Here is a 27,239-nt window from a genome sequence, read left to right as displayed (position 1 = left end):
AAGCTCCAACAAATTTGCAGATAAATTTGATAGATTTCCAGTCATGTTTTGAATTGAAATATATGTTTGAGGCCAATAACAAAGTTCAGTTTTATACAAAATACGTGTGCAATGATAAATTCCCTATGCTAAGAAAAAAAAAAAGCTGAACATTACAGCTGCAATGGGAATCACCTATCTTCGTGAATGTTTTTTCTCAAAATTAAAGATTGTTAAATGTAAAAATCATAATAGATTGACCGATAAAAACTTGAAAAATTAACTACGTTCGACAACATCAAAAATACCTGTTGATATTAAAAACGTAAGTGAAAAAATTAAATGGCAAGTTTCACATTAAAATACATAACATATGCAATTATGCAGTATTTTGTTTGTTGTAAAGAAATATGTGCGGCCCACAGTGTATTTTTATTTTTTGTTTTGGCCCAGTAAACAATTTTCGTTGGACGACACTAGTTTAGACTTCACTTTACAATGAAATTTTACGAAATTTTTAAGTCTTTTGCAGTATATACCTTATATGGTGCAAAACAAAGCTCTGAATGGACACAATCTAAAATTTATTTACGTTTTTACATACACGTTTTTAACGTGTTAACGCATTAAACGCTACAATAATAGATCATAAAATGTTATCCTGCGCCGTGTTCCTGTTTTAAACAAAATAGCACAGATGATCGCTATTTAATATAATTTTATCCGCATTGTCGAAAAACATTTCTCACTCAATTTTTAGTCATGTTTACAATTTTGCAACGTGAGTTTTTTCTGTATATTTATCAGCTTTTAAATTCAACAAAACCTACCAAATTCAAGGTTACATAAACGGTCCGATACAAGTCCAAAAGAAATAGAATAATCAATGAAATAATATACCTACTTTTTTTCTTTGTTACTGTTTACGTTCACTGAGCGTTTTTTTTTCTGATGAATTATCATTTTTAGATTTTTAAAAATTCATTAGCAAACAAAACTTTTTAATTACTTAAATAAATCTTAATGAATCACGGAATTATTAAAATTATTAACACGATCATTATAAATATTTACAAATTATGAAGATAAAACATTTCAAAGAAATTTATTTATTATCTTTCATTAAGAAATTTGTTACAAAAGTATAAATTTCTTTAATAAATTTTACAAATTTTATAAAGTAATGACCTCTTACGTCACATAACCTTTATAGTTATATAGCCGATTTTATCCAATTTCACTGGTTTAAAAAATTAGGTTTCCCTCTTCCGAGACTAATTAGAGAATGTTTAGATGGGTCTAAAAATATGTTCGATTTTCTGCATAAACGCAAAAAACCACCACTAAAATAGTACAGTTGAAGCCGAGTTCTTCAGGGAAATCATTAATTTCCTCTCTCTTTCTTCATCGAGAATTACGAAAAACCCTTCTTAGTTTACATTTTCTTGGCGTACCCTAACTGTGTACTCAATTTCAACTTTCAACTGCTAACGTTTTTGGTTCTGCGCTTATTATTATCATCAGCATCATCATTAACCCGTTTCGATTATATTATAAAATTCTAGGATATTTTTTATGCTTTTTATAACAATTAGTAAAATCTATTGAATATTATCATTTTATCAATGCTAATATTGAATAGATTTGTAGATTCTGACTTTATACACTATAAACTATCAAAGTTTCAACCACGATCAAAATTTAGATGATAAAATATTCCATAAAAAATTGATTAGGAATAATATGTTTAATTATTCTATTTATATTTTATAACTAATTTTTATACGTGCAACTTTAATGTGCAAGTAAATATTTAAAATGCTAAAGGCAGCATACAAAACGATGTCACAAAACCAATTACCGCTTGTATAATTCGTAAGGTTTATTGTTCTTATAGCATTTTTGACGAATTTATCTCTATCGAGGGACACACTTTTAATCAATTCGAAATATTCAAAATTTCTAGTGTGTTCCTCGACCATTTTAGTCCAAATCACAAAAGGAGTAAGAGATTGAAAACTCACATTTTTCCATTTATATTCGTAAGACAATGCTCGAGTGAAACGATCGGAAAACGCTTTACACGCCGAATATACGCATGAAAATGTACAAGGTATTACAGAGGCCATTGACGAAACAGTAACGATGGCGGCCCTTTTTCTGGCTAACATCGAAGGTAAAAACAATCGCGTCGTGTGAACCATCGCTTTGATGTGTAGTGCTAACATTAAATTCACAGTCATGTCGCTCTCGTTTAACATACGACAAGGAAAGTCGCCCACAACACCGGCACAGTTGACTGAAATGCCAACATCCGTATCCTTCAATCTGCTGAAGACGTGTTCGTAGGCATTATCGTGGCTGAGATCGACCTGAATGTAGCGACATTTTACTCCGTATTGACTTGTAATTTCTTTGGCTGCAGTATTCAGAGCCTGCAATACGCTGCTTACGATTACAATGTGTAAACCTCGTTTGGCCAGTTCGTTAGCGTAGCCTCTTCCTATTCCCGAACTTCCTCCCGTGATCACGGCCCACGGTCCGAATTCCTTCAAATCCGAAGTGCATAGAGAGAAGAGATGTACCCTTAACACGTTGACAAACTTCCATATTAACGTTGAGACAAAGAGAATAGTACAGAATATACCAAAATAAGCCAAAATGCAACTTTGTTCTATGGCTTCGAACATGATTAATTTCTATATTTCTGATGTATTGAAACAGAATAAAAGTTGATTTGTTACCACATTTAGCAATTAATCTGTGTTATATAACTTAATATATAGTTTATACACGTGAAGTAGATAAAGACCAAAAATCACAGCCTTGATTCATATTTACTTTAAGAAAAATATTTATTCAAATTTATGATAATGAATATAAGAAGTTTAAAGTTTAATATAAGACTAATATCAGCAATATTCGTCTGATAAAATCTCTTATTTTTGTAACCACCAGAAATGAGTTTGTAGGCAAATAAATTTGTTATGTCCTTCCAATTCGACGTTCACCAGAGATCAAGAACCACACAGAAGACAATTTGAATTGACAGATTCCTATTTTCATCTGAGTTTGTACCGATCCCTCTCACTGTACAGATAAAAAACTTTTTTTGAAATTTAGTTATTAAAATATGTAAAATTTAGAGAACAAATAAACCTACGTAGGTGCAGTTTGCGACAGTTTTGATTTTTTTTTTAGTAATTTTACAACACTTACAGTCGCAATCATCTTGCATTGCGTAACACTGTTCTTTAATTTTGCTATGTGACGTCACTACATTTGTCATGTACTAACATTGTATTTTTGGGCCGCAATTAAAAAAAATTGTAGACCTATAAATTTCTACTGTCGTCGGTTCGGCTATTTTTCGTTATTCTCGAGAACGAAGTTAGATAAATGAATGCACAGAGCAGATGTGAAAAGAGTACGAGCAGGAAGCCCCGATTAACTATATGCAAACCTCTGGTCCAACGGAAGTCACGTTATTTTAATTCAAATATTTTCGGTGAAAAAAGTTGGATAGATGACCGGCATGACTCTACTGCTAGCAGGAAAAGTATAATGCTCAGGAGCAAGACACTACTAATTTGAAGATGGCGAGCATATACATTAAATTAAATAAATTAAAAAATATGATTAAAAATTGCAACCTGGCATTGTGACGATTTGACAATAAATAATTACTCGTTTTGCTTTAAAAATTTCTTAACTATACACATGTATTGTATTATATTATATGCCTCTGTGTCCTTATCATATAGTTTAGTATTTAAGATGTCTACTCGGACTTATGTTATTAATAAGACTTATTATACCGACGATTTGGTTCAGCAAATTTAAGAAAATTTCTCAGAAAAAAACAGTCTTTATTTTTGACCATTTTACACGATATCGTGTTTCGGACTAGTTCGTCCCTCATCTCGATTTTTTAAAATAACGTTAAAGAACTTTTATTGACGTTTTTCTTCTTTAAATTAGTTTTCAAGTTTTAAATGATATTTAATTTAATTGTAATCGTAAAGAATTAGGAAAAAATCATTAATTGATGTTAAGTAATTACAATTAACATAAACAATTTGAAAATCACACGTATTTATGGTTTTTATTATTTATTTTTGTTTGTGCGTGTGTGTATTGTATAGACCATATTAAATATAGTACTGACAAAAGTTCCAGTCTTGAAGGAACAAGAAAATTGTGCAATTACGAAAAGATATGAGGGTGAAACATTTGTTTATAACCCCCACACCTTCGACTAGCCCATGGTTTTGTAGAAATTAAAAAAATAATTTTATTTGTACAGGTATACGTCTTATTATTTTAATATTTTTACTGCATTTATTTATTTACTTATTTATTAATATTAGTTTTTTAATTTTTTCAGATTTACTTTATTTCACCCAATGATTATAATAATTAGTTATTCAGCTGTCACTACAATATTTTTTAGATAATTATAGTTTTTGAGAAAACTTTTCTACGCTTATGTTAAATTGTTGACTCGTTAAACATTGACTTTATAGTGTATTTTGAAGACACGTGGCAAATTTTCATCATTTATCTTTATTTAGTTGCTACGGAACATCGTTTTTCTGTACTCGTTTCGGGCTGTTTTTGCCCCTCTTCATAAAACTTGTACTTTCTCTTTGTATCCGCAATCTTGATGTTGACTTCTTTCCATAAGTATTGCCGTTTCTGGTTTTTCTGATTTGATTTGTATTTTTTACGAAAAATTTGTTATTTTTTATAGAACCATTTATTATTATTCAGTTGGGACGGTTTATTTACCAACGATACGTACCAACTAAATAAACATAAATGATGAAAATTTGCCACGTGTCTTCAAAATACACTGTAAAGTCAGTGTTTAACAAGTCAACAATACGAAAACGACACGGTTTCATAAAAAATACTTATGTTAAATATTTAATAATTTAATGTATTCATATATAATTTTTGCCGATATATTCAATAAAATAGGATTGAAAAGGGGAATTAGCACAAAATGCGTATCTTTTAAAATTATAGAAAATAAACTGCTTTTTCTATCGAAAAAAGTTCCTGTGTGATTTGTTCCCAACAGCAAACTTGTGCTAATTCCGAACGAAATGCACTTAAACTTCTTATATTCGTTATCATAAAATTAATAAATATTTTTGTTAAAGCAAAATAATAATCAAGGCTGTAATCTTTGCTCTTTATCTACGACGTATTTATAAACTATATAGTAAGCTATATAACACAGATTGATTGATAAACGTAGAAACAGATCAATTTTAATTTTTATTTATCGATACATCAGAAAGACAGAATTAAATCATGGTAGAAGCCATAGAACAAAGTTGCATTTTGGCTTATTTTGGTATATTCTGTACAATTCTCTTTGTCTCAACGTTAATATGGAAGTTTGTCAACGTGTTGAGGGTACATCTCTTCTCTCTATGCACTTCGGATTTGAAGGAATTCGGACCGTGGGCCGTGATCACGGGAGGAAGTTCGGGAATAGGAAGAGGCTACGCTAACGAACTGGCCAAACGAGGTTTACACATTGTAATCGTAAGCAACGAATTGCAGGCTCTGAAAGATGCCGCCGAAGAAATTACAAGTCAATACGGAGTAGAATGTCGCTACATTCACGTCGATCTTAGCCACGATAATGCCTACGAACAAGTTTTCAGCAGACTGCAGGATACGAATGTTGGCATTTTAGTCAACTGTGCCGGTGTTATGGATGACTGTCCGTGTTGTATATTAGACGAAAGCGAGGAGGATGTGAATTTAATGTTAGAATTACACATCAAAGCGGTGGTTCACACGACGCGATTGTTTTTACCTTCGATATTATCCAGAAAAAAGGCCGCCATCGTTACTGTTTCGTCAATGGCCTCGGCAATGCCTTTGCCATTTTTGAGCGTGTATTCGGCAAGTAAAGCGTTTTCCGATCGTTTCATTCGAGCGTTGTCTTACGAATATAAATGGAAAAATGTGAGTTTTCAATCTCTTACTCCTTTTGCGATTTGGACCAGATTGGTTGAGGAACGCACTAAAAATTTTAAATATTCGAAATTCATTGAAAATATATGCCTGGATAGAAATAAATTCGTCAGAAATGCTGTAAGAACAATAAATCTCACGGATTATACAAGCGGTAATTGGTTTTTTGACATTGTTTGGTACGCTGTATTAAAAATTGTCAATATTTTCTGGGCACGTCTTATGTTTAAATTTGCACCTTCGATAAAAAGTGTTTATAAAATATAAATATAATCATTAAACAAATTTTTCCTAATCAACAATTTTTAATTGTTATCATAGATTTTTATTACAATATATTTTATATATAGCTTAAATTTTTATATAGGAAACGAAAAATGTATTGATAGCAATGCTTATAGACTTAACTAAGATGTTGAAGATATATATTGATAAACATAATGTCGATAATTTTTAATTGTCAATTATCTTGTGATTTCCAGGTTTTTCGAGATTAAAAGTTGCATTTTTAAAAACTCACTGCAAAAATTAAAAAGAATTTTCAGCTTTCTGATGTTAGCAAATAAACTTAGTTGTAAGACTGTTCAATTCCCTTTATTGAGCCTCAATTTTAAAAAACTGTAGAGCTATAAATTTCCACTGTCGTCCGTCTGTTGTTCGTCTGACCTTCATTAATCTGCAGAAAGGAGTTAGACAATGCCAAAATAAGATATGGAAAGCTTAGTTGCGGAGGATGCCCGATTAAATATATAGGAACTTACGATTCAAACCGGAAGTCACGTTATTTCAATTCAAATATTTCCCCTTAATGAAGTCAGACTGATAACCGGCAAAAGTCTGTTGCTTACAGGAAAGTATGATATACAGAGTCAATACATTACTAATTTGACGTGAAGAGATATATTTTAAATTAAACAATTCGGTAAAACTGCATTCGTCACAATCTACAAGAACAACCAGTTGTACTGTACCATTAAATGCAGGGCGAATTTTAATTTTTGTAACGTTTTCGGTCGTTTTTATCCTGCAATTCTTATTTTTAAATGCAATCGAATTCAGAGCAATTTTCATTTCGAAATTTTTATTTTTATAATCCCATCCGTTTAACTGCACGTATCGGACTTCTACGTAGATCACACATCGTGTTTTTTATCTCTATTTTCCGGTCATTAAGAGAAACGCTTACTTATCTTACGGAGTTCCGAATTGTACTTTTAAAATTGCATGACTGCTTTTACTATTAAAATTTTTACATATTATGTTTACTCAAAAAATATTCGAGATGACAATTTTAAGACTAATATCAATTTTAAGACTAATATCAAGAATTATAATAAAAATTCAAGGCAAAGACGAGCGTCGTGGAACACTTACAAAAGGATCGGGTAGAGGTATTACACAGTCCTAAAGTAACATTAATCAACATATTTAAATTTTTAAAACACTTTTTTTTAATTTATAAATTTGCAGACCTCGTAATAATGTAATATGGATTAAAACTGTGAATTAGAATTCCTATCACCCTGAACTTCGTGCAGATATTAATGAATTAATCCTGCAACCTAGTTCAAAAAGTTGAAAATAATTGTAATTTAAGTGATAGTTAAGTTCCATCATTTTTTCAATTTTGATTTTAATAATTTTGATTGCGTAACAAATAATTTCCGATTAAATGTTTTCCCGGTACTACATTTTATTAATACTTTATAAAATTTGGAAAATATATTGTAAAAATTTATACTTTTGTAACGGATTTCTTAATAAAAAATAAAACATGTCAACAAAATTTATTTATTATCTTAATAATTAGAAAAAAACGTTCAACTAAAAGTTACTAAATAATAAATTATAAAAGAAATATTTACTAATCACATTTTAAAATCATTTTGCACATTTACGATTTCCACATTATACACGCAAGTTTTAAATGGGTACCCACGGATATGGATAACCAGACATCGCCACTCAGGCCTCAGGAAGGTTATCCATGGCGCCATCTAAATCGTCAAACATTAATTAATGATGCAGGCTAACACGTGGCAATTTGGCGTCGAACTGCCACAATGCTCACAGCGGCAGAAAAAGTGAGAAGTTGCGATAAATCACCAAAATAGTTGAGAAAAGTAATTAATTTAAAAGATGTTAGGATCTTAATTTGGTTTGGTTTGTTTGGTTACCGCAACGCGACACGTGGACTATCTTCCGAGGGGAGATGCATCCAGAGAGAACTTTCAATGGAAAGCTGCTCCCTATTTAATTAAGTGTTACTAACGTGAATAAAACTCAGAAAACTCTACGTATTCAGCCCGTTGGCCAGGCGGTAACGGCCAACGGGCATTCTGTGATTTTATCCACTCTGCCATTGGGCACTCTGTAAAAATAATAGCGTGTTAAACTTGTTAATGTAAATAGATTTCACAATTATAATCAACGAAGTTTCGATACATGGGCGACACTGAAATGAGATAAAATCTTAGTGAAATCTGTTCAATTTACAGGTAACAGGTTAACCACGTTTGTTTATTTATTGAGAAAGAAAGATACGTCGAAATAAGAAAACGATGATGGGTGAGAAGAATATTAAAAATCCGTAATTACAACACTTACTCTATTGCGTGAGAAAGTTTCTGTAGCCATCTTGAGAACAACAAGAATAACGTGACAATTAAAGGGTATACGATTGGTGGCGAAATTTTTGTTATTGCGAGATATTTAAAGGTTTGCATTTCAATAAATTTAAAAATATTGGTAAGTATTAATAGATATATTTTTAATATTTTGTGGACCAGATAATGTAAGTTTATAATCCAATAGTGTTTACAGAGATGACTAAAAAAAGTAAGAGTTTCATTATAACTAAATGGACTTGCCTCACTTTCAAAATTAATGAATTATTGTAATCGTTCATTTAATTGGGAATTTTTTCAGTTGCATCAGCCTTTTTTTAATAATAAAAACAAAATACTATTCAAATTTTTATAAATATTTATTCATTTGATAAAAAGTGAAACAAAACAAAGAATATTCTAGTAGAAAATATAACATAACAAAAAAAATTCAGTTTTATTAAGAATTTCAATCAAATTATACATTTTCAGTTTATACGTAGGTATAACTAAATGAATTTTATTCAGGATTTAACATTTTAAAATATTCATGATGAACGGGAAGTATATATGATAATAAATCCATCGTGTCCTTGTATTTTTCAGATGTAATAGATCTCCTTTTTTCATACAGAAACGATAACTTTATATTTCCGAAATTACTTGGTCTTCCTCGTTGTGGTGACAAATCGATAATTTTAAATTCAGCATCTCGTTCTATCGAAGTTTTGTAGAACATTTTGTATGGTGCATCCCTTGTAAATCTGATCCAGCATATATTTAACCAATTCACGGTTTCTCCATCGGTATTTTTGTTTCTTTTTAAAACTGCTTTCCCCAGAGGTTGGGTTGAAAAAAAATTTTCGCGTTTCATTTCATGTACTAAAAATTTATTATGTTTTCGACAATTTCGTATTAGTTTATAGTAATCCTGGGGAATATACAAGGAACTGGTTTTCCGGATTGCCATTTCTACCACTCCAAAATCACGATCGTTCGGTAAAAATGAATGTTCTGAAAATAAAAATTTGTGATCAATGATATTTATTTCATTGTCACTGGCCTGAACAATTTTCATCCACATTAAGGCCAACTTTATGTTTCCATTTTGGCCAGTGCACATGTAAGCTATAATGTGTTTTTGGGTTGTCACAGTCTGTAAGTGCTTCAAACAGCAAGATGCTACTTCTTGTGCTCTTCGGGATGCTATAGTTTCATCCCAAACATACATACTAACTTCATCATTATGAAAATTGTGGAAGCCTTGATTCAATACATACATATTCCGCTTATATTTCTCGGTGTTGGAAGTAAACCTATTATTATCGAAACACAAAATTAAGATATACTTTTTGTTATTTATGAAATATTGTACAACCACCGACTTTCAATATCAAAGATAGATAGAAACACCCTAGATTTCAGACATGATGTCAAACGGCCACATTGCTGCACCATACAGCAACCGGAGCTAAATTTTGCCGTAATATATGCGGTCAAAAATAATTTCAATCTAAGATGAACTTGCACCACTTTCAAAATAAACATATTTTCAATACTGTTAAGAGCTAAAACTTCCATCTCCCAAATACTAGAATCTGAAGTTTTTTTTACTATAAATTGTTTACGCATAAAAAGTTCATAACAAGATTTATCTATAACTACCATTATCGCCATTTTTTTCAAAAATGGACTTGCCCCACTTTCAAAATAAACGGCTCATATAACAGCTAGAAAAGTAATAAGTTTAATAAGTTTAAAACGTTTAAGGTAATGAAGTTGTCAAATTAGCACATTATTGAAGTCAGCAGATAGCACGAGTAAGAAAAAAGGTACTGTACATTCAGTATTTCGGTTTCTGCGCTTTTATTTCCACGAAGCATCGAACATCCATGCCTAACATCGATAGTTCGCAAAACATGGGCGATGTCTGCATGTTTTAGAAATTAGAAGTAAAACGAAAATATTACAGAACAATATGGTATTTTACAATAATACACAATGCAGAATATTGTTCAAATAAACAGAGAACTCGTCTTGGTTAAATGGCTCAAAATCAACAATTTCTCCTAGTATTTAGTGTTAAGGAACATATTTTATTTTTAACTATACTCCCTGCTTTCAAAAACACACGTTCACAATGGAACTGAAATTGCTGGGATTTAAAAGAATTCTAAAAGAATTTTTGTTCAAATTATCAATAAATTTTTCAAGTACACGCCAAGTTTCCAAAGGATCACTGGTTTGAGAGTCTAATGAAGATTCTAAATAGTACTCTGTATTTGGAGTTGGAATGCAAAGTTTTGCATGTATTGAGTTGTGCGCTGAGCAAGCAAACTTCGTATTTTTACTCGCCTTTGTTCCCAAAGGTTTTCATTATCACTTTGAATTTCATTCACAGCTTGTTGAGTAGACCGTTATAATGTTTTTCCTGAGTGTAACTACAACATATTGTTGACATGTGGAACAGCATTAACACAGCAAGTTACCCTGCCGAAATCAATTCTTTTGAAGCGAGGGTCCGATAATGTTGCACCAATATTGAGAATTTTTGATTTCACTTGCTGAAATCTTTTGTTCATATTAGTAATAATTTTCCTATGTGTTCATTTCCAATATTTTTGAAATCTGTAAACAAAAATAAAAATTATGACTTCATTTAACTTTGATTTATGGTTTTGTGCATTTTTAATTCCTGTGATTTAAAATATGAATCTAACAAACTTTACAAAATACAGAGTGATTCAAAAGTAGTTAACAAAGTTTTAAAATTAGTTCTAGTTATATTTATCAGATGGCGCTTTGGTCCATAACACCATAAAGAACCGCATAATAAAGCGGTGAGAGGTTGCAGCCCAAGTTTTCATCTCTAAAACTTGAACGTCGAACGTTGAGCGGCGCCATCTTGTGAGCCTGGAATTTGACAATGGCGTTTGGAACGTTGATTCCAAACGCCATTGACAAACTTCTAGCAAATGTAGCAGATGTCAGTGTGATGGACTTCATTGTCGAGCACAGTTTGAAGACGAGTAAAGACGTTATGGACAGTATGAAACAGCATTTTCAAAGAATCATTAATACCTCTCATCGTATAGTGCCATTGCCAATGATATTGGGCGATATCTGTAAACCTGGGACTTCAGGTAGCTCGTAACCAAAATTCGCATGGCATCCGGCTGAAGATTCGAGTGGCCATTCGATCTAAAAGCGTCAGCTTATCACTCGATTCTCTCTGAACGATGATAGTAACAATTATTTCACAGGAAAAGCAACGTGGGGCGGTGCTCCATTCTACATGAATGTCACAACATCCATTCCTTACCTTTCCTCTAGGTTAGCATAACGCTAACCTGTGATAGTGACAGTTTCAAAAGCAGATACTAGCGTGATGTCATTCGTGATAAATTGCTACCTAATGGATATAATTGGAGCCAACTTTGACATTTTTCCGGAAAAGACCCTTTCTAATTCAATACCCTCCCACGTTAATCCCGTTACCATGCACCAAAAATTCACTAAAATATCGATTTTTTAAATGCCCACTGACTTTTGGATCTCACTGTATTTTTTAAAATCACACCAAGATAACTGAAAATAATATTTAAAAAATCCTAATATAATTATGAAAATACAGTATATATAATTTAAACACTATTTAATAGATAAAACTTTTTCATTTATGCTATTAAACTTTTTAAAAATCGAAATAATGTTGTTTATTTAAAATAACAATATAAACACCTTAAATACAGTATAAACAGATAAATATTTATTACTAAATATCAGATATTTCTTAAAATCTTTGAGGTCAATATTTTTACCTCAAAGATTTTAAAATTTTTGGGCTCGAGACACTTTGAAACGTAGAGAAATTGGAGGGTTTTTTGTATCATCCTGTTTGAATTTTAATAACTCCTGTGCTTTTTGTCGAAAATTTCTGAAATTTTGCAAGGAGATTTGTATATTAGGGAGATCGATGCTACTAAATTTTAGTAGTTAACGGTTGAGGAGGTAGGAAGATAGACGAGTTGTGTCATATTTCGTGTAGGTTTACGAATAGGACTTAATGACGATGTAGCTCGTTATTAGCTCGTTATTTACAGTTTTTTATAAAACTAATTCCCACCCTCAAAATTAAGCTTTTTGCCGTTTTATAATAAATAAAAATATAAAAAGTTTTTAAAATACAATCTCATAGCAGATGACGCTACACGCAGTTTAAAATGGCTGAATTTTATTTTCGTCCTTATCTCGCATCATATAGTTGCTGCAACAAGCGGCAATAATCATTGAATGACCTCGTCTAAGTTTTTTTAATTGTGAAGTCTCTTAAGAAAAGAACCAGATGGAGCTAGATTAACCTACTTCTAACCTTCCTTCGGGCATTCACTTTCTTAAATCGAAAAAAAACTATTATACATTATTAGAGAATTCATTGCGTATGTTTCCAAGAAAAGTAGCAATTGTTTTATTTTGCTTTTAATCGACAGCATTTATTGAAGTGAAGAATAGCGTGCAGGGCTACAGACAAGCATTTTCTCTTCACCTTTAAATAAGAATATTTAGAACCTATAGTTTCATAGTGGAAATTATCTTATCTGATGCGAAAAATAGCAATAAAGTTACTTGCAGGCCTTAATAAGGTCACTTTACGTTGATTAAATGGTGAAAAACTTAAATATTTCAATTGAGGAAAAGGATTGTATCGTGTTAAACTAACAAGGTAAATATCTTTAAATTTACTATTGATTTGTTTTATTGTTTATTATTATTTTTCAAATTTTAAATTCAATATTTAATTGTAAAATTTTTAAATTAGATAATCGTGTTAGATTATCTGCTTAATATTAAAAAATGTAAATGCGTAATTTTAAATTTACTTTATTAAAATTGAATGAAGTAAATTTAAAATTACTCCATTTGTCAAACTTTCCGTAACGACCTAACGAACCTGTTATTTAAATTGTATTATGAGTCAATTGTATTCAGACGTACTGTACAGTACAATATAGGCTACTTAATTTGTAGAAATATTAGCTACTCTTTGAATTTCCTGAAATCTTTATTTAAATATTTCAAAAATTGTATCAATATAATATTTAATTAAATATTAGAAGTAATTTTTCGTGAGGAAAGAAGTCAAACTTCTGCATACGAAGACTTCGTTAAATCGATTTCAGTCAACAATATACAATAGGTAAAACAGCAGTAATTAATGATGGATTGCTAAGAAAATATGTACAGGAATTTGGATCCTAGACATTTAATACAGATGGAAAAATTCTTTATTTTAATGTATGCTACAAATGGTTTCTTACTAAAACCGGTTCAAATGTCTCAGCATGGTGAAACGTCCTTACCTCACAGATAATGTAAGTTCTAGTTGCACTAAAACTAACAGTTTATGTATCAGTTAGGAAAAAACATTACTGTCAACTTCGGCATTAAATCTATAATTAATAATACTTAATAAGAGTGTTTACTCATTTCTCGTTATTTGTAGAAGGCTATAAACAATAGAGAGGGACGTAACTGTAAGATAAAGGAAACTAGATTAACTCATTCGTCTTCAAACATCTTGTAAACAATTGTATATATAAAAATAAATTCAATAATGGTGGATTGGATAGAATAGGAAAATATAAAACTTTGTTAAACATTAATTTTATTCGTAACTAAATTAACTGTGCATCTCCTACAGCAAACGTTATTGTAATAGGTGTTTTGTGACGTCTTGTTTTCAAATTTTTTGTGTCACCTATTGTAACATGTTTATTCAATCCCTAATGTGTGATGTAATAGAAGTTAGTGAAATTTATTCGCAGGTGGAAGTAAAGTATTATGCATTTCAACCTACAAATTTTAGTTTATATTACTGAGACTTTTAATATGTGTAATGCATATTTTAAGCATTTTGATGTACTGTACATACAGCAGTGCATATAAGGTCTGAGAAATTGCACATCCGATTGCATTTTTTCTTATCAAAACAACTTGTGCCATTAATTTAGCCACCATTTGCCCAAATTTGCCACCCAAAATGTTTCCCGCTTTATAAAATCTTTATTTTTTATATATAGGCCTACTGTATATATAATTTTCATATTCTTTGTTCCGAAATTTAGAAAAAAAAAGCTGAACCAATTTGCATGAAAATTAGCACTTATTCCATGCACTCTATGAAAGGTCTTCATATGAATTTTATAGTGGCGTGCCGTCATTGGAAGCGGTGGATGCGCCATTTCCCTTGTATTTTCTAAAAAATAAATACATATTAATTTTAATTATATGAAAATAATCGCACAATATTTTATTATAACCGCATTATGTATCTTATTACAAATTTCTATACTACACGTGAAAAAAAAATAAGATTACTATCGTATATTCGAATATTANGATGCGCCGCTTCCCTTGTATTTTCTAAAAAATAAATACATATTAATTTTAATTATATGAAAATAATCGCACAATATTTTATTATAACCGCATTATGTATCTTATTACAAATTTCTATACTACACGTGAAAAAAAAATAAGATTACTATCGTATATTCGAATATTAGTGGCGGAGTGGAAGTGCGGTATTGTCTGCATCCAAAAAGCCGGATTCGCGCGTGCGCTTTACAGAGCACCCAACCTCACTCAGTTTAGCCGGTGGAAGCCTACGACCTTGGGTGGATGCTACAAAGCATTCAATTCTATCAGGTACCGGATACGGGCTGTTAGCCGCCCGACCGCTAGATATTTGGCCGCCCTCGCCCGACTACGCGAATCGCGAGTAGATTTATAACTAGGGAATTCGATCCCGGTCCTTATTTCTAATCCCGGGATTTCGGGATTATACTTAGTCAATCCCGGAATCCCGGGATTATTTCGGTATTGAGGGTTAATAAAAAATAAGAAAATCTTACAGAAATCAAATCAAAATTTAGACAAAAATCAACATATTTTACGGTATACACCTAGCTAATTTAATCACTCTAACTAATCAGACTCAGAGTCAGACTAACCAGACTTAAAATCACTCAGTCTTCATGTTAAATTTATTCTTTTTTAAGCATCACTGAGATCTCTTTAAACTCACATAAATTGAAAAAACCTTTATGTAACAAACTATGCAAATAAACGTTGAAAATTAACAAAAATCTCTCTTAACATCGACTAAATAGACTACTTTCATATAGCAACCTAGTAAGTAGGTAGTAAGATAAGTTTCTTAGCAAAAAGTATTTAAAAATAATATTAATCAGTCACATTTTTCTTAAATATAAAGAAAACTAATCTAATAGGAACATTCTAATTTGAATTGCGAAAATATGATCTGAGAAATAACAACGCATCCTGTGTCTCATCACCAAGTCTGCTTCTCAATTTGTTGCACATATATGCAGCTGCTGAGAAAACGCGTTTAGGTTTGATGGAAGTTGGAGGAATCGTTAGTAAATACTTATAAGCCCGTTCTAGTTATAGCTTCGAGGACACGGGGAGGTTGGAAGAAAACAGTCCGGTCGACACAGATCGGGATTGTAGGAGTAAAGGCTACAATCCCGATTGTTTCGATCATTGTAAGCATGCCTTTCTAAAAATAAACACGTTAATTTTGTAAATTCGGTCTCTGTGTGAGTCTCTCAGCATCCAGCAAACCACTACTCCCAAACGTAAAAAGACTTTCTCGCATCATCCTGACAGATCACGGGCAAGGCGGGGGTCGTAACCTTTTCACCTAAGGTCGACCCCCCTAAGCGAGAGGCGTCGGGTCTATATTAACCACACTGGCAAAACAAGATGGCTGACACATTGACAGGTAAAACGCACTGAGTAGTGCTCTCGACTGCGCCAGAAAATCGATTGGCGCCCGCGAAAATTCAAAAATACAAAAATGAAGTATATTACCAAGTAACCCAGTGAGAACTGCTTGCCTATCATTTTAGTTCAAAATACAAGAAGTTTTATTCCAAGCAAGCATCGCAAGCCCGCTAGGTTAATTTCTGCTGCTTGCTTGAAAGAAAATTTCTCATATTTTATATTAAAATGATAGGCAAGCAATTCTGTTAAAAGCACTGACACTGAACGTTTCGCTTCATGCAGTCTATTTTGCAACTTTTTTAAAATGATGTCAATCCCGAAAATCTCGAGATTAGGAAAACTTAATCCCGAAAATTTCGGGACTGAAAAGTGGTCGGGATCCCGGGATCCCGATTTTCGAGATCCCGGGATCAAATCCTCTATTTATAACTTAACCCAACCGATAAGAATTTACTGGTATGTTTTTATAATAGTTCTGTATAGTTGACAGGAGTTTTAAAAAATCCATTAAAATATTCAATATTTTTATTCCGCTCCGATTTTATATTACTCACGGATTTCGATGTTAAACCAGTGATATTACGATTTCGTACATCCCATCTTTCAGGGGATGTAGAAAAAAAACGTGTACAATTCTTGTATAATGTTAAAAAATTAACTGTAACTTTGACAGTGTCATTTACAACTAAATTTAATGAATGAGAGAGATGCACGAGGTACAGGAAAAGCTCTAGAATTTATTTTTATTAAATTTACGATTTATGTATCCGTTGTAAAAATTTGTCTTTCCACTTTTTTCCGGAGACTACAAATATTCGAGTACAAAGTAACCGGTTTCGACTTATTTCTATTTAAGAAATAGTTAAATAGTTAAGCGATTAGGGAATTGGGGACATAAACAAAACCCTGATGAAAGAGCCGAAATTTTACTTAAACAAAAGCTTAACCCAGTGTTTCTCAACGGGGGCGATATCGCCCCATGTGGGCGTTTTTCCATGTTGAGGTGGCGATTAGTAACAACTTATATTTTTGGGGGCGAAAAACAATTTTCTGGGCGATATAGTAAAACATTATATTAAGAATAATTAGATATTTTATTCATTATAACGTACAATAATTAAACAAATAACATTATACAGTACTAGTCACTAGTCTATTCAATGCAGTACGAATTTGGCGTTAGCCTTGGCCCTCGGCTTCGGAATTTTGAAGTGAAGGGGACGATACTAAGTAACGGTTTTATTGAAAGGGGCGATACTACGCTGAAGGGGGCGACAATTCGTTAGAGGTTGAGAAACACTGGCCTAACCGAACCATCTCTAGCCGAGTACAGTGGGGACTGATTTCTTCGTATTATTAATGTAATAAAGACAGAAATTTCTCCAGTTCAACGAGAGTGACCGAAAAGTTGGAAATTTTAAAAATTTCTGAGGACACTTGGCCTTAAACGAATTAGTTAGAAAACAAATGACAATTAAGTTTAACATATTTAGATTTTTACAGCTATGGTGAGAAACGTTTAAAATCGACAACAGACCTGTCGCGTCGTTTGAGATATACTAGTGATGCGACAAAAGAGGTATTTGACATTGACCGGTATCTGCATCCTGGGAATTTGGCAGTCTGTGTATGCACGCTCCGCAACCGTCTTCGATTCCATCCATTAGCCACTGGAAGGGAGCTATTTGACTAACTTGTAAGTGCATTGTTTTAAGATTTAAAAAAGTAAAGAATATTTTATATTTTTATGATTATTTTTATTTTTATAATTTTCTTTAAAAGTATATTCATACAAGTGAAGAATATTTTGTACCAGGTACGTACCGGTACATCCACCATACATTTTATTTCACCAAGTAAGTTTTTATTATTTTATTTTTAATAGCCCTTATATCGTGGCTAGCGATTCGGAATGTAATTGTGATATATTCGTTCAATTGAATAATATTTTGTACCAGGTATGTACCGGTACATCCACCATACATTTTATTTCACGAAGTAAGTTTTTATAATTTTATTTTTAATAGCCCTTATATCGTGGCTAGCGATTCGGAATGTAATTGTGATATTAAAAATGCATTTAGAGAAGTCTACGGTTTTTACTGGTTTATCGAATAAACGATACGAATGGACTCTAGATCATCACTGACGCGCAATTAATTAAAAATACTGTATCTTTTAATGTTCCAATAAAAAAATTATTTTAATAATACTGAAAATAGATAAATCAGTTAACTTACCCTTTTAAATCACTTTTTTTAACATAAAGTAAGTTAAAAAAACGTTAGCAAAATAATAAGTGGGAATAAGGTAAGGGAAATATTAATATCAGATAAAAAAAACTTAAGATATTATTTTAAAATATATAATACATAGTTCAGTATTTAAGATGTCTACTCGAACTTATTTTATTAATAGGACTTATTATACCGACGACTTGGTTCAGCAAATTTAAGAAAACTTCTCAGAAAAGAAACAGTCGTTTAGTTTTCACCTGTACACATTTTACACGATAATACAAAATTACATTAAATAACATATTTATTTGATTTTTAAAAGACTTCAAAAAATCAAATTACAGACAGCATAAATTCTATGATATTTCCAACTGTAAGTTATTTAATGTAATTTTGTATTATCGGTTTTTATAAATTTGTAGTGATTTTTAATGATTTGTTTTAGAAAATGTTGGCTCTAAACCTGCTGATGAGGGACGAACTAGTCCGAAACACGATATCGTGTAAAATGGTCAAAAATAAAGACTGTTTTTTCTCAGAAGTTTTCTTAAATTTGCTGAACCAAATCGTCGGTATAATAAATCTAATTAATAATATAAGTCAGAGTAGACATCTTAAATACTAAATTATATGATAAGGGCACAAAAACATATAATTTAATACAATACATGTGTATAGTTAATTACTCGTTTTTCTTTAAAAATTTCTTATTTATTGTCAAATCGTCACAACGCCGGGTTGCCATTTTTAATCATACTTTAAATTAAATAAATTAAAAACTATCTTCAAATTAGTAGTCTCTTGCCCCTGACCATTATACTTTTCCTGCTAACGATAGATTTATGCCGGTCATCTATCCAACTTCTTTCACCGAAAATATTTGAAATAAAATAACCTGACTTCCGGTTGAACCAGAGGTCTGCATATAGTTAATCGGGACTTCCTGCTCATACTCTTTTCACATCTGGTCTGTGCATTCATTTATCTAACTTCGTTCTCGAGAACAAGGAAAAACAGACGAACCGACGACAGTAGAAATTTATAGGTCTACAATTTTTTCCAATTGCGGCCCAAAAATACAATGTTGGTAGATGACAAATGTAGTGACGTCACATATCAAAATTAAAGAACAGTGTTACGCAATGCAAGATGATTGCGACTGTAAGTGTTGTAAAGTTACTAAGAAAAAATCAAAACTGTCGCAAACTACACTTATGTAGGTTTATTTGTTCTCTAAATTTTACATATTTTAATAACTAAATTTCAAAAAAAGTTTTATTATCTGTACACTGAGAGGGATCGGTACAAACTCAGATGAAAATAGGAATCTGTCAATTCAAATTGTCTTCTGTGTGGTTCTTGATCTCTGGTGAACGTCGAATTGGAAGGACATAACAAATTTATTTGCCTACAAACTCCTTTCTGGTGGTTACAAAAATAAGAGATTTTATCAGACGAATATTGCTGATATTAAACTTTAAACTTCTTATATTCATTATCATAAATTTGAATAAATATTTTTCTTAAAGTAAATAATAATCAAAATTGCGAACTTTGGTCTTTATCTACTTTACATGTATAAACTATATATTAAGTTATATAACACAGATTAATTGCTAAATGTGGTAACAAATCAACTTTTATTCTGTTTCGATACATCAGAAACACAGAATTTAATCATGTTTGAAGCCATAGAACAAAGTTGCATTTTGGCTTATTTTGGAATATTCTGTACAATTCTCTTTGTCTTAACGGTAATATGGAAGTTTGTCAACGTGTTAAGAGTACATCTCTTCTCTCTATGCACTTCGGATCTGAAGGAATTCGGACCGTGGGCCGTGGTCACGGGAGGAAGTTCGGGAATAGGAAGAGGCTACGCTAACGAACTGGCCAAACGAGGTTTACACATTGTAATCGTAAGCAACGAATTGCAGGCTCTGAAGGCTACCGCTGAAGAAATTACAAGTCAATACGGAGTAGAATGCCGCTACTTTCACGTCGATCTCAGCCACGATAATGCCTACGAACAAGTCTTCAGCAGACTGAACGATACGGATATTGGTATTTTAATCAACTGTGCCGGTGTTCTGGGTGACTTTCCGTGTCGTTTACTAGACCTGACTGATGAGGATGTGAATTTGTTGTTACAATTATACATTAAAGCGGTGGTTCACACGACGCGATTGTTTTTACCTTCGATGTCGTCCAGAAGAAGAGCCGCCTTCGTTACTGTTTCGTCAGCGGGCTCCGTATTACCTTTGCCATTTTTAAGCGTGTATTCGGCGTGTAAAGCGTTTTCCGATCGTTTCACTCGAGCATTGTCTTACGAATATAAATGGAAAAATGTGAGTTTTCAATCTGTTACTCCTTTTGGGGTTTTGACTAGAATGGCTGAGAAAGGCAGTAGAAGTTTTACAGATTTCGAATTGATGAAAAGTATGTGTCTAGATAGAGATAAATTTGTCAGAAATGCTGTAAGAACAATAAATCTTACGGATTATACAAGCGGTAATTGGTTTTGCGACATCGTTTGGTATGCCGCATTCAAAATTGTCAATATTTTCTGGGCATATTTTGTAGTTATAGTGGCACATTTGTTTAAAAAGTCTTTATAAAATATATATATAATAATTAAACAAATTATTCCTAATCAATTTTTACGGAATATTTATCATTTGAATTTTAATCGTGGACCAAACTTTGATAGTTTATAGTCTATAAACAGAAAATATAATGATAACGAGCAATTATTTATTGCGATATCGTCACAATGCCAGGTTCTCATTTTAAATAATTTTTTAATTTAAAATATATGCTCTCCACCTGAAATTAGTAGTGTCTTGCTCCTGTAAATAATGCTTTTTCTTTAACAATAGAGTCGTGCCAATCATCTAACACCTTTTGGGAAAATTTTTGAATTGAAATAACGTGATTTTAGGTTTTCATCGGCAGTTCATATAGAGTTAATCGGGGCCTCCTACCCCTAAGTCTTCATCTAACTAAATCCGTTCTCGAGATTAAGGAAAGAAATTTCCTTAGTCTCGACTGTGGAAATTTATAGGTCTACAATTTGTTCAAACTGCAGCCCAATTACAGAAAAATGCCTAGTGCTGTAGCGATATTTTTTTATGTACAAAATCAAAAGTAAAGAAAGTCTCTCTCGTTCAGTATCGAATTGGTCTCTTATTGAGCTGCAATTTGAAAAACTGTAGATCTATAAATTTCCACTGTAATGGGTCTATTCGTCCGTCCGTTTGCCTGTCTTTCCTTAATATCGAGAACGGAGTTAGATAAATAAATTCCGAGACCAGATATGAAAAACATAGGGGCAGGAGGCCACGACTAACTGTATATAAATTTCCGATAAAAACCGGAAGTCATGTAATTTTAATTAAAATATATCCATCTGAAAGGTGGTAGATCGATGACCAGCAAGACTAGTGCTAAAGGGAAAGTTTGATGTACTGTACATGAACATGCCACTATTAATTTTAGGTGGACAACATATATTTTAAATTTAATTAATTAAAAATGTGATTAAAAATTGCAGCCCGGCATTGTGACGATGTTACAATAAATAATTGCTCGTCAATTATAACTTTGAATTTTTTAATCTTTCTTGCTTTTTCTTATTCTTATAACTTATTGTTATTTGTTTAATGTCACGTGTTCGATATAATGCAATTTAATGATATAATGCTACAGTCATTTGTTGACATTAAATTGTTCAAATAACAATNTTTTATCTCAATTCAGTTATAAAATGTTTTGATAAAATTTTATATAGAAAATATCGCATGAAACTACACTATTTACTCTAGAAGAAAAGTAACAACAAGCTACAATTGTTACAAATAATTTTATATTCAAAATATATTAATTTTTTTTAATAAAATATACTATAAATTTACGATTGTAAATTACGTGAAAGTGTTCATTTATTATTAATAACAATCAAAAATATTATAACATTTTATTAAGCATAATTAGAATTTAATTTTTATACATAAAAATAAAAATTGTAAATAATAACATATTGGATTACATGCAATTTTTTTTTATTATTTCGTGATTTCGATGTATTTATTCGTTTCTTATATTTACTAATACAGATGTTTTTTGTCATGTAATTGAGAAAAAAACTCGGACAGAACGATAAAATATAAATTATAATTTCGTGTAACCAGTAACCAGCGTAACTCTGATTCTTTCCAATACATTTTATCCAATTTTCACAGAATTTCTTACACGACGGAATTAACATATTTTTTTTCATTTTATTTGTCATTCTAGTGTGAACAAAATATGGAAGGAGCGACTGCAAATTAATGCCTTTATCTATTAATTCCTCGTTGACCCCTTTGCTAAATACATCCATAAACCTTTTACAACTACAATAAATAGCATAATAAGAAAATGGGAATATTGAAGAGGCCGACGAAACATTAATAATAACTCCTTTATTTTTCTTCGCGTATAAGTTAGACATTCGATAAGTCATATTGACGACAGTTTCTACGTTTAAAGCTATCATTACTAGTGTGTTACTTTCGGTTTCGTCCAGAAAATAACACGGTGTTCTACCGGCAATTCCAGCGCAATTGACAAAAATTCCAACGTCTTTACCTTCGATTTTACTCCAAAGACAGTCGTATACCTCTTTTCCACCAGTCAAATCAGCCAACACGTAACAACATTCCACTCCGAATTTTGTCTCAATGTCCTTCACCGTCGCCTGCAGTTGTTCTAATTCGTTACTAATAAGGATAAGCTTCAAACCAGATTTTGCTAGCTCAATAGCTGTATGTTTTCCTATACCCGAGCATCCACCAGTGATTACAGCCCATTCTCCATATTTTTTAAGGTCTTGTTTAATAAAGTTTGGAAGTAGATAGAGCTTTATCATTCGAAAAATCTCCTTCAAAATCCATATCGTAGAGAAGGTAGCGAAAATAATACCAACAGATACCAGAAGACACTCGCTTGCACACATCGTTTATTTATTATCGTAATATGTTATGTTCTGTCAAGGCAATCTGCTTTGGTTCTGGTCATATTTCTTTACAAAACTCATATAAATTTGATTGGAAAATAAAATCACGTGTGAAAACACATTACGTTGCTAACACAGCAATCTATTTGTAAAATAGATAACACAATTTATACACAAACAAATTATTTTTGCTTAAGGAAAATCGTTTCACCTATATTATTAGAATTGTAAAATTCTTTAAAATCAATATAAAGTGTATCATAAGTGATTATTCATAATTCGTGACGTAGGACCCACTAGACCCAGGCCTATGCACTATTTTAGCGGTGAAGAAATAATATTAACAATAAAGTACCGAAAAAATAACTTTACACAGAAACAATTAAAAGCTTAGAAACAAAATAAGATATAATCGAGTCGCATTAATATATTAATATTTGCACAAATAGAGTGCAAAATACAATATTTAAAAATCTGTATTAAAAAATATTCTTAACGTAGGTCTACGGGTAATTGTCGAAAAACATCAAAGCATACAATGAATAGAAAACTATAAATTTTCAATTTGAGAGCACGTTTACTATCAAGTGCAATGCTAAGCTCCTTGAAATAACTTGAAAAATGTATTTATTTTAAATATACAGAAGATTATTTTTTGATTTTTTATTCGGATTTTCGCTTGTATATTCAGACTGTGAAATGAATGATTACGAATTACTTTCTAAAAAAACCCCTAATTAACCGTGATTCAGCATTATCCAAGGCGAATTTTCTTACACTGTAATTTATAAAAAGAAAAGTTTAAAACGATAACACACTCCGAAATGATTTCTGTTACCTTTTGTCATTTAAATTCAATGGGAAAAATACAATTCGTATTTAAATAAAATGGCGTCTAAGTAAGAACTTTTACAGGTAAGTGAGAAAGCAACAAAAAACTATGTTTAATTAAATGCCGTCCACTTAATTTGTATGCAGTAATGAATACAGTAAAAAACAAAATCTATTATCCGAGGCCGTGATGGATATGAAATACAATTCTCCTACCGGTACAGAGAAATTCATTTATAATCTACAATTAATACATAATGTTATATATAAATTAATAGTTTATTTACTGTATAGTGTAATATTTACATGCAGCACATTACCTCGCATACAGTAAGTTTCAGAAATAGAGGCTTGCATGCAAAAAATACAGTAAAATACAGTAAATCTACGCCTGAAACTGAAGTTCGACAGTTAAAAGAATGGCGGATAATCGAGTTTTACTTTACCTGTAAAGGTAATGTATTTACACAAAAAATACGCACACAGAAATTTTACAGAAAAAATACGCACACAGAAGTCCTGAATTTATTTACATAAAATTTTTCAACATATTTGCAATGACAACTTTTTATAGCAAATATTTTGCTACGTGCGATAATAATTATCACAGTAAAGTAAAATCTTAACTTTGCATAGGTACGTATTGTACCTGTAACTTACCTGTAAAAGTTCTTACTTACTTAAAGTTCACGTGACCGACCATGAAAACAGGAAGCAGAAATACACGCAGAATTTATGTTTATCACACAGTTAATATTATAGTTATGTAAACAAACACCGCATGAATAAAACAAGAACACAGATTGTATTATTAATCTAACTTACAAGTATTAAAACGGTCGTAATTATGAACAAACGATCATCTACTTCATTATAAACTTAATAGATATTATTCGTGAAATCAAAGAGATTTTTTGATTCCTCGTTACTTTTTTATTCATATGTATAACCGTTTCGTAATCTTATGTAAGTTATTTTTTAATAAATAAAATTAATGATAATTGGTGGAGTTTTTAATTCTGCTCTTATGTGACTGGAGGGTCTGCACCTCTTTAGTGTATCGTCAGGACTGAAACCACCGTGTCCCGATTGACACGGAAACCTGATGTCGTTCATCTGTTGACTGTAAATACAACTAACTATTATTATTACACGTCTTACCTGAGCCGGGACGCGATCGCCATACCTCGCTGGTAGCAGTCTACCTCCCTCCGTACCGATCCACCACGTCGCTATGTTAGAAACGCTTCAGAACTCATATTTCAGGCATGCGAGGCCGAGGAAGGCACTGCGCGTGTCGTGGCCCTCCCTCAGCCATACAGATGCAGGGGCATCTGTATGGCTGAGGGAATTATTGCGTTGACAACATCGGGCGCCAACACCACCTTCGTATCGACCCCCAGACCTAGCCGAGGTGGGGACCAGAGGCCTCACTTCGTCCTCACCTACACAATATCAGGAGGAGACGCTGTTGAAGGTGAGTATACAGTCTGTTTTCTTGGCATTTTACGTGGGCAGTTTTCTGTAGTCTTTGCCGATAAGTGTCTTAGAATATATGGCCGGCTTCCGGACTGCCTGTTAAACAGGCGATAGGGTTTGCGGAGAGAGCGAGGCCAAATTTAAACTTTTAACTCCTAACCGTTTGGACTCGGCGCTTATTGTTATCAACCCATGTCGATTACATTATAAGATTATGTAAAATATAAAAATATTAAGTAGCTATAAATGTTTTCCTCATTTAATACAATCTCTTCTAATGTAAATTTGTAATAAATAACTACGAATGTTGTTTCAAAAGTATAGCCCATTTTCAAAGATGTTTTAGTGCATATTAAAATATGTCATTTTTTTGAAAATTTGTTTTTGTAAAAAAATGACTTATCAGCAGAAAATTTTTAAAAAACGTGAAATTCTAATTACATAGTTCTACCATTGTTTCTTTGTGTAATCATCACTGTGATGTGTAAAACAAATAAATGGATATACAGTTTAGTAATTTATTGCGATCAATTCTATATGGAAGTTTACATAGCTTTAGTAGGCTATACTGCTGAATTTATTATTACAGGAATATAACAACCTTAAAAATATTTCATGACAGTACACGTACTCTTCAATAACTTACCGATTGTAGTATAAATATAATGAACAGTGTAATAAAGATTTTTGCATATGGAAAACACTCGTTAATTACGATTTTACTATTGTCGAGAAATTTAAAATTAACCTATACAGTAAACCCCTTATAACGCGGGTTCCTATAACGAAGATTCCTATAACGTGGCGAAAAAATTGCGACAGTATTCTTATAAGGACGCTAAAAGGGACTCGTGTCGCGACAGGACCAATAGTGGACGAGCAGCCGAACTACTTTTTGCTGTCCAGCGTCACGCTACAGAGAGTTTAGGCGGGTAAATTGAGTTTACTATCGTCTGTGCAGTATTATATATAAATTAGGTACTGTACATATAATTATATCTTAATTATATATAAATTAGGTACTGTACATATAATTATATCTTAATTATATATAAATTAGGTACTGTTTATATAATTATATATTAACTTAATTTATTGTAACTTTATTATAATTAAATATATATTTTTCGCCATCTAGCGTCACGCTACGGCGAGTTAGGCGACCTATCGTCTGTCCAGTACTGTAATTTTATACATTTCTTGTGAAAGAAACATTTCTTATTTAACGGCCATAAAAATTATTTATATTAAGGATGTCTCCAAAGGTCAACGAAGTTTTCGCAGAAAAATAATATCAGAAATCGCGGC

The 27,239-nt window shown here is 31.8% G+C and overlaps 4 protein-coding genes across 4 annotated transcripts; 2 read left to right on the top strand and 2 right to left on the bottom strand.

Annotated features, from left to right (window-relative positions):
• Positions 1–1,739: 1,739 nt before the first annotated feature.
• LOC111614858 (hydroxysteroid dehydrogenase-like protein 1) lies at positions 1,740–2,669 on the bottom strand. The gene has a single exon (XM_023356224.1). It carries the CDS (start codon positions 2,667–2,669, stop codon positions 1,740–1,742), a length of 930 nt encoding a protein of 309 aa, XP_023211992.1.
• Positions 2,670–5,264: 2,595 nt separating this feature from the next.
• On the top strand, positions 5,265–6,270 carry LOC111614863 (hydroxysteroid dehydrogenase-like protein 1). The gene has a single exon (XM_023356229.1). The coding sequence runs from the start codon at positions 5,302–5,304 to the stop codon at positions 6,241–6,243; it is 942 nt and encodes a 313-aa protein (XP_023211997.1). The 5' UTR covers positions 5,265–5,301; the 3' UTR covers positions 6,244–6,270.
• A 14,037-nt stretch (positions 6,271–20,307) lies between these two features.
• Positions 20,308–21,399, top strand: LOC111614857 (very-long-chain 3-oxoacyl-CoA reductase-like). The gene has a single exon (XM_023356223.1). It carries the CDS (start codon positions 20,308–20,310, stop codon positions 21,241–21,243), a length of 936 nt encoding a protein of 311 aa, XP_023211991.1. The 3' UTR covers positions 21,244–21,399.
• Positions 21,400–22,608: 1,209 nt separating this feature from the next.
• Positions 22,609–23,642, bottom strand: LOC111614862 (very-long-chain 3-oxoacyl-CoA reductase-like). Its single transcript, XM_023356228.1, has one exon. The coding sequence runs from the start codon at positions 23,619–23,621 to the stop codon at positions 22,629–22,631; it is 993 nt and encodes a 330-aa protein (XP_023211996.1). The 5' UTR covers positions 23,622–23,642; the 3' UTR covers positions 22,609–22,628.
• Positions 23,643–27,239: the final 3,597 nt, after the last annotated feature.

The sequence above is a fragment of the Centruroides sculpturatus genome, unplaced genomic scaffold (assembly GCF_000671375.1).
Source record: "Centruroides sculpturatus isolate CEXI.00-Female unplaced genomic scaffold, Cexi_2.0 scaffold1582, whole genome shotgun sequence".
NCBI lineage: Eukaryota > Metazoa > Arthropoda > Arachnida > Scorpiones > Buthidae > Centruroides > Centruroides sculpturatus.
The sequence above is the reverse complement of the archived record's forward strand: the minus strand, read 5'-3'. Positions and strand labels throughout refer to the sequence as shown.

Excerpts from the sequence above, each read along its gene's own strand:
- LOC111614858 (XM_023356224.1), bottom strand. The coding sequence starts at position 2,669 with ATGTTCGAAGCCATAGAACAAAGTTGCATTTTGGCTTATTTTGGTATA.
- LOC111614863 (XM_023356229.1), top strand. The coding sequence starts at position 5,302 with ATGGTAGAAGCCATAGAACAAAGTTGCATTTTGGCTTATTTTGGTATA.
- LOC111614857 (XM_023356223.1), top strand. The coding sequence starts at position 20,308 with ATGTTTGAAGCCATAGAACAAAGTTGCATTTTGGCTTATTTTGGAATA.
- LOC111614862 (XM_023356228.1), bottom strand. The coding sequence starts at position 23,621 with ATGTGTGCAAGCGAGTGTCTTCTGGTATCTGTTGGTATTATTTTCGCT.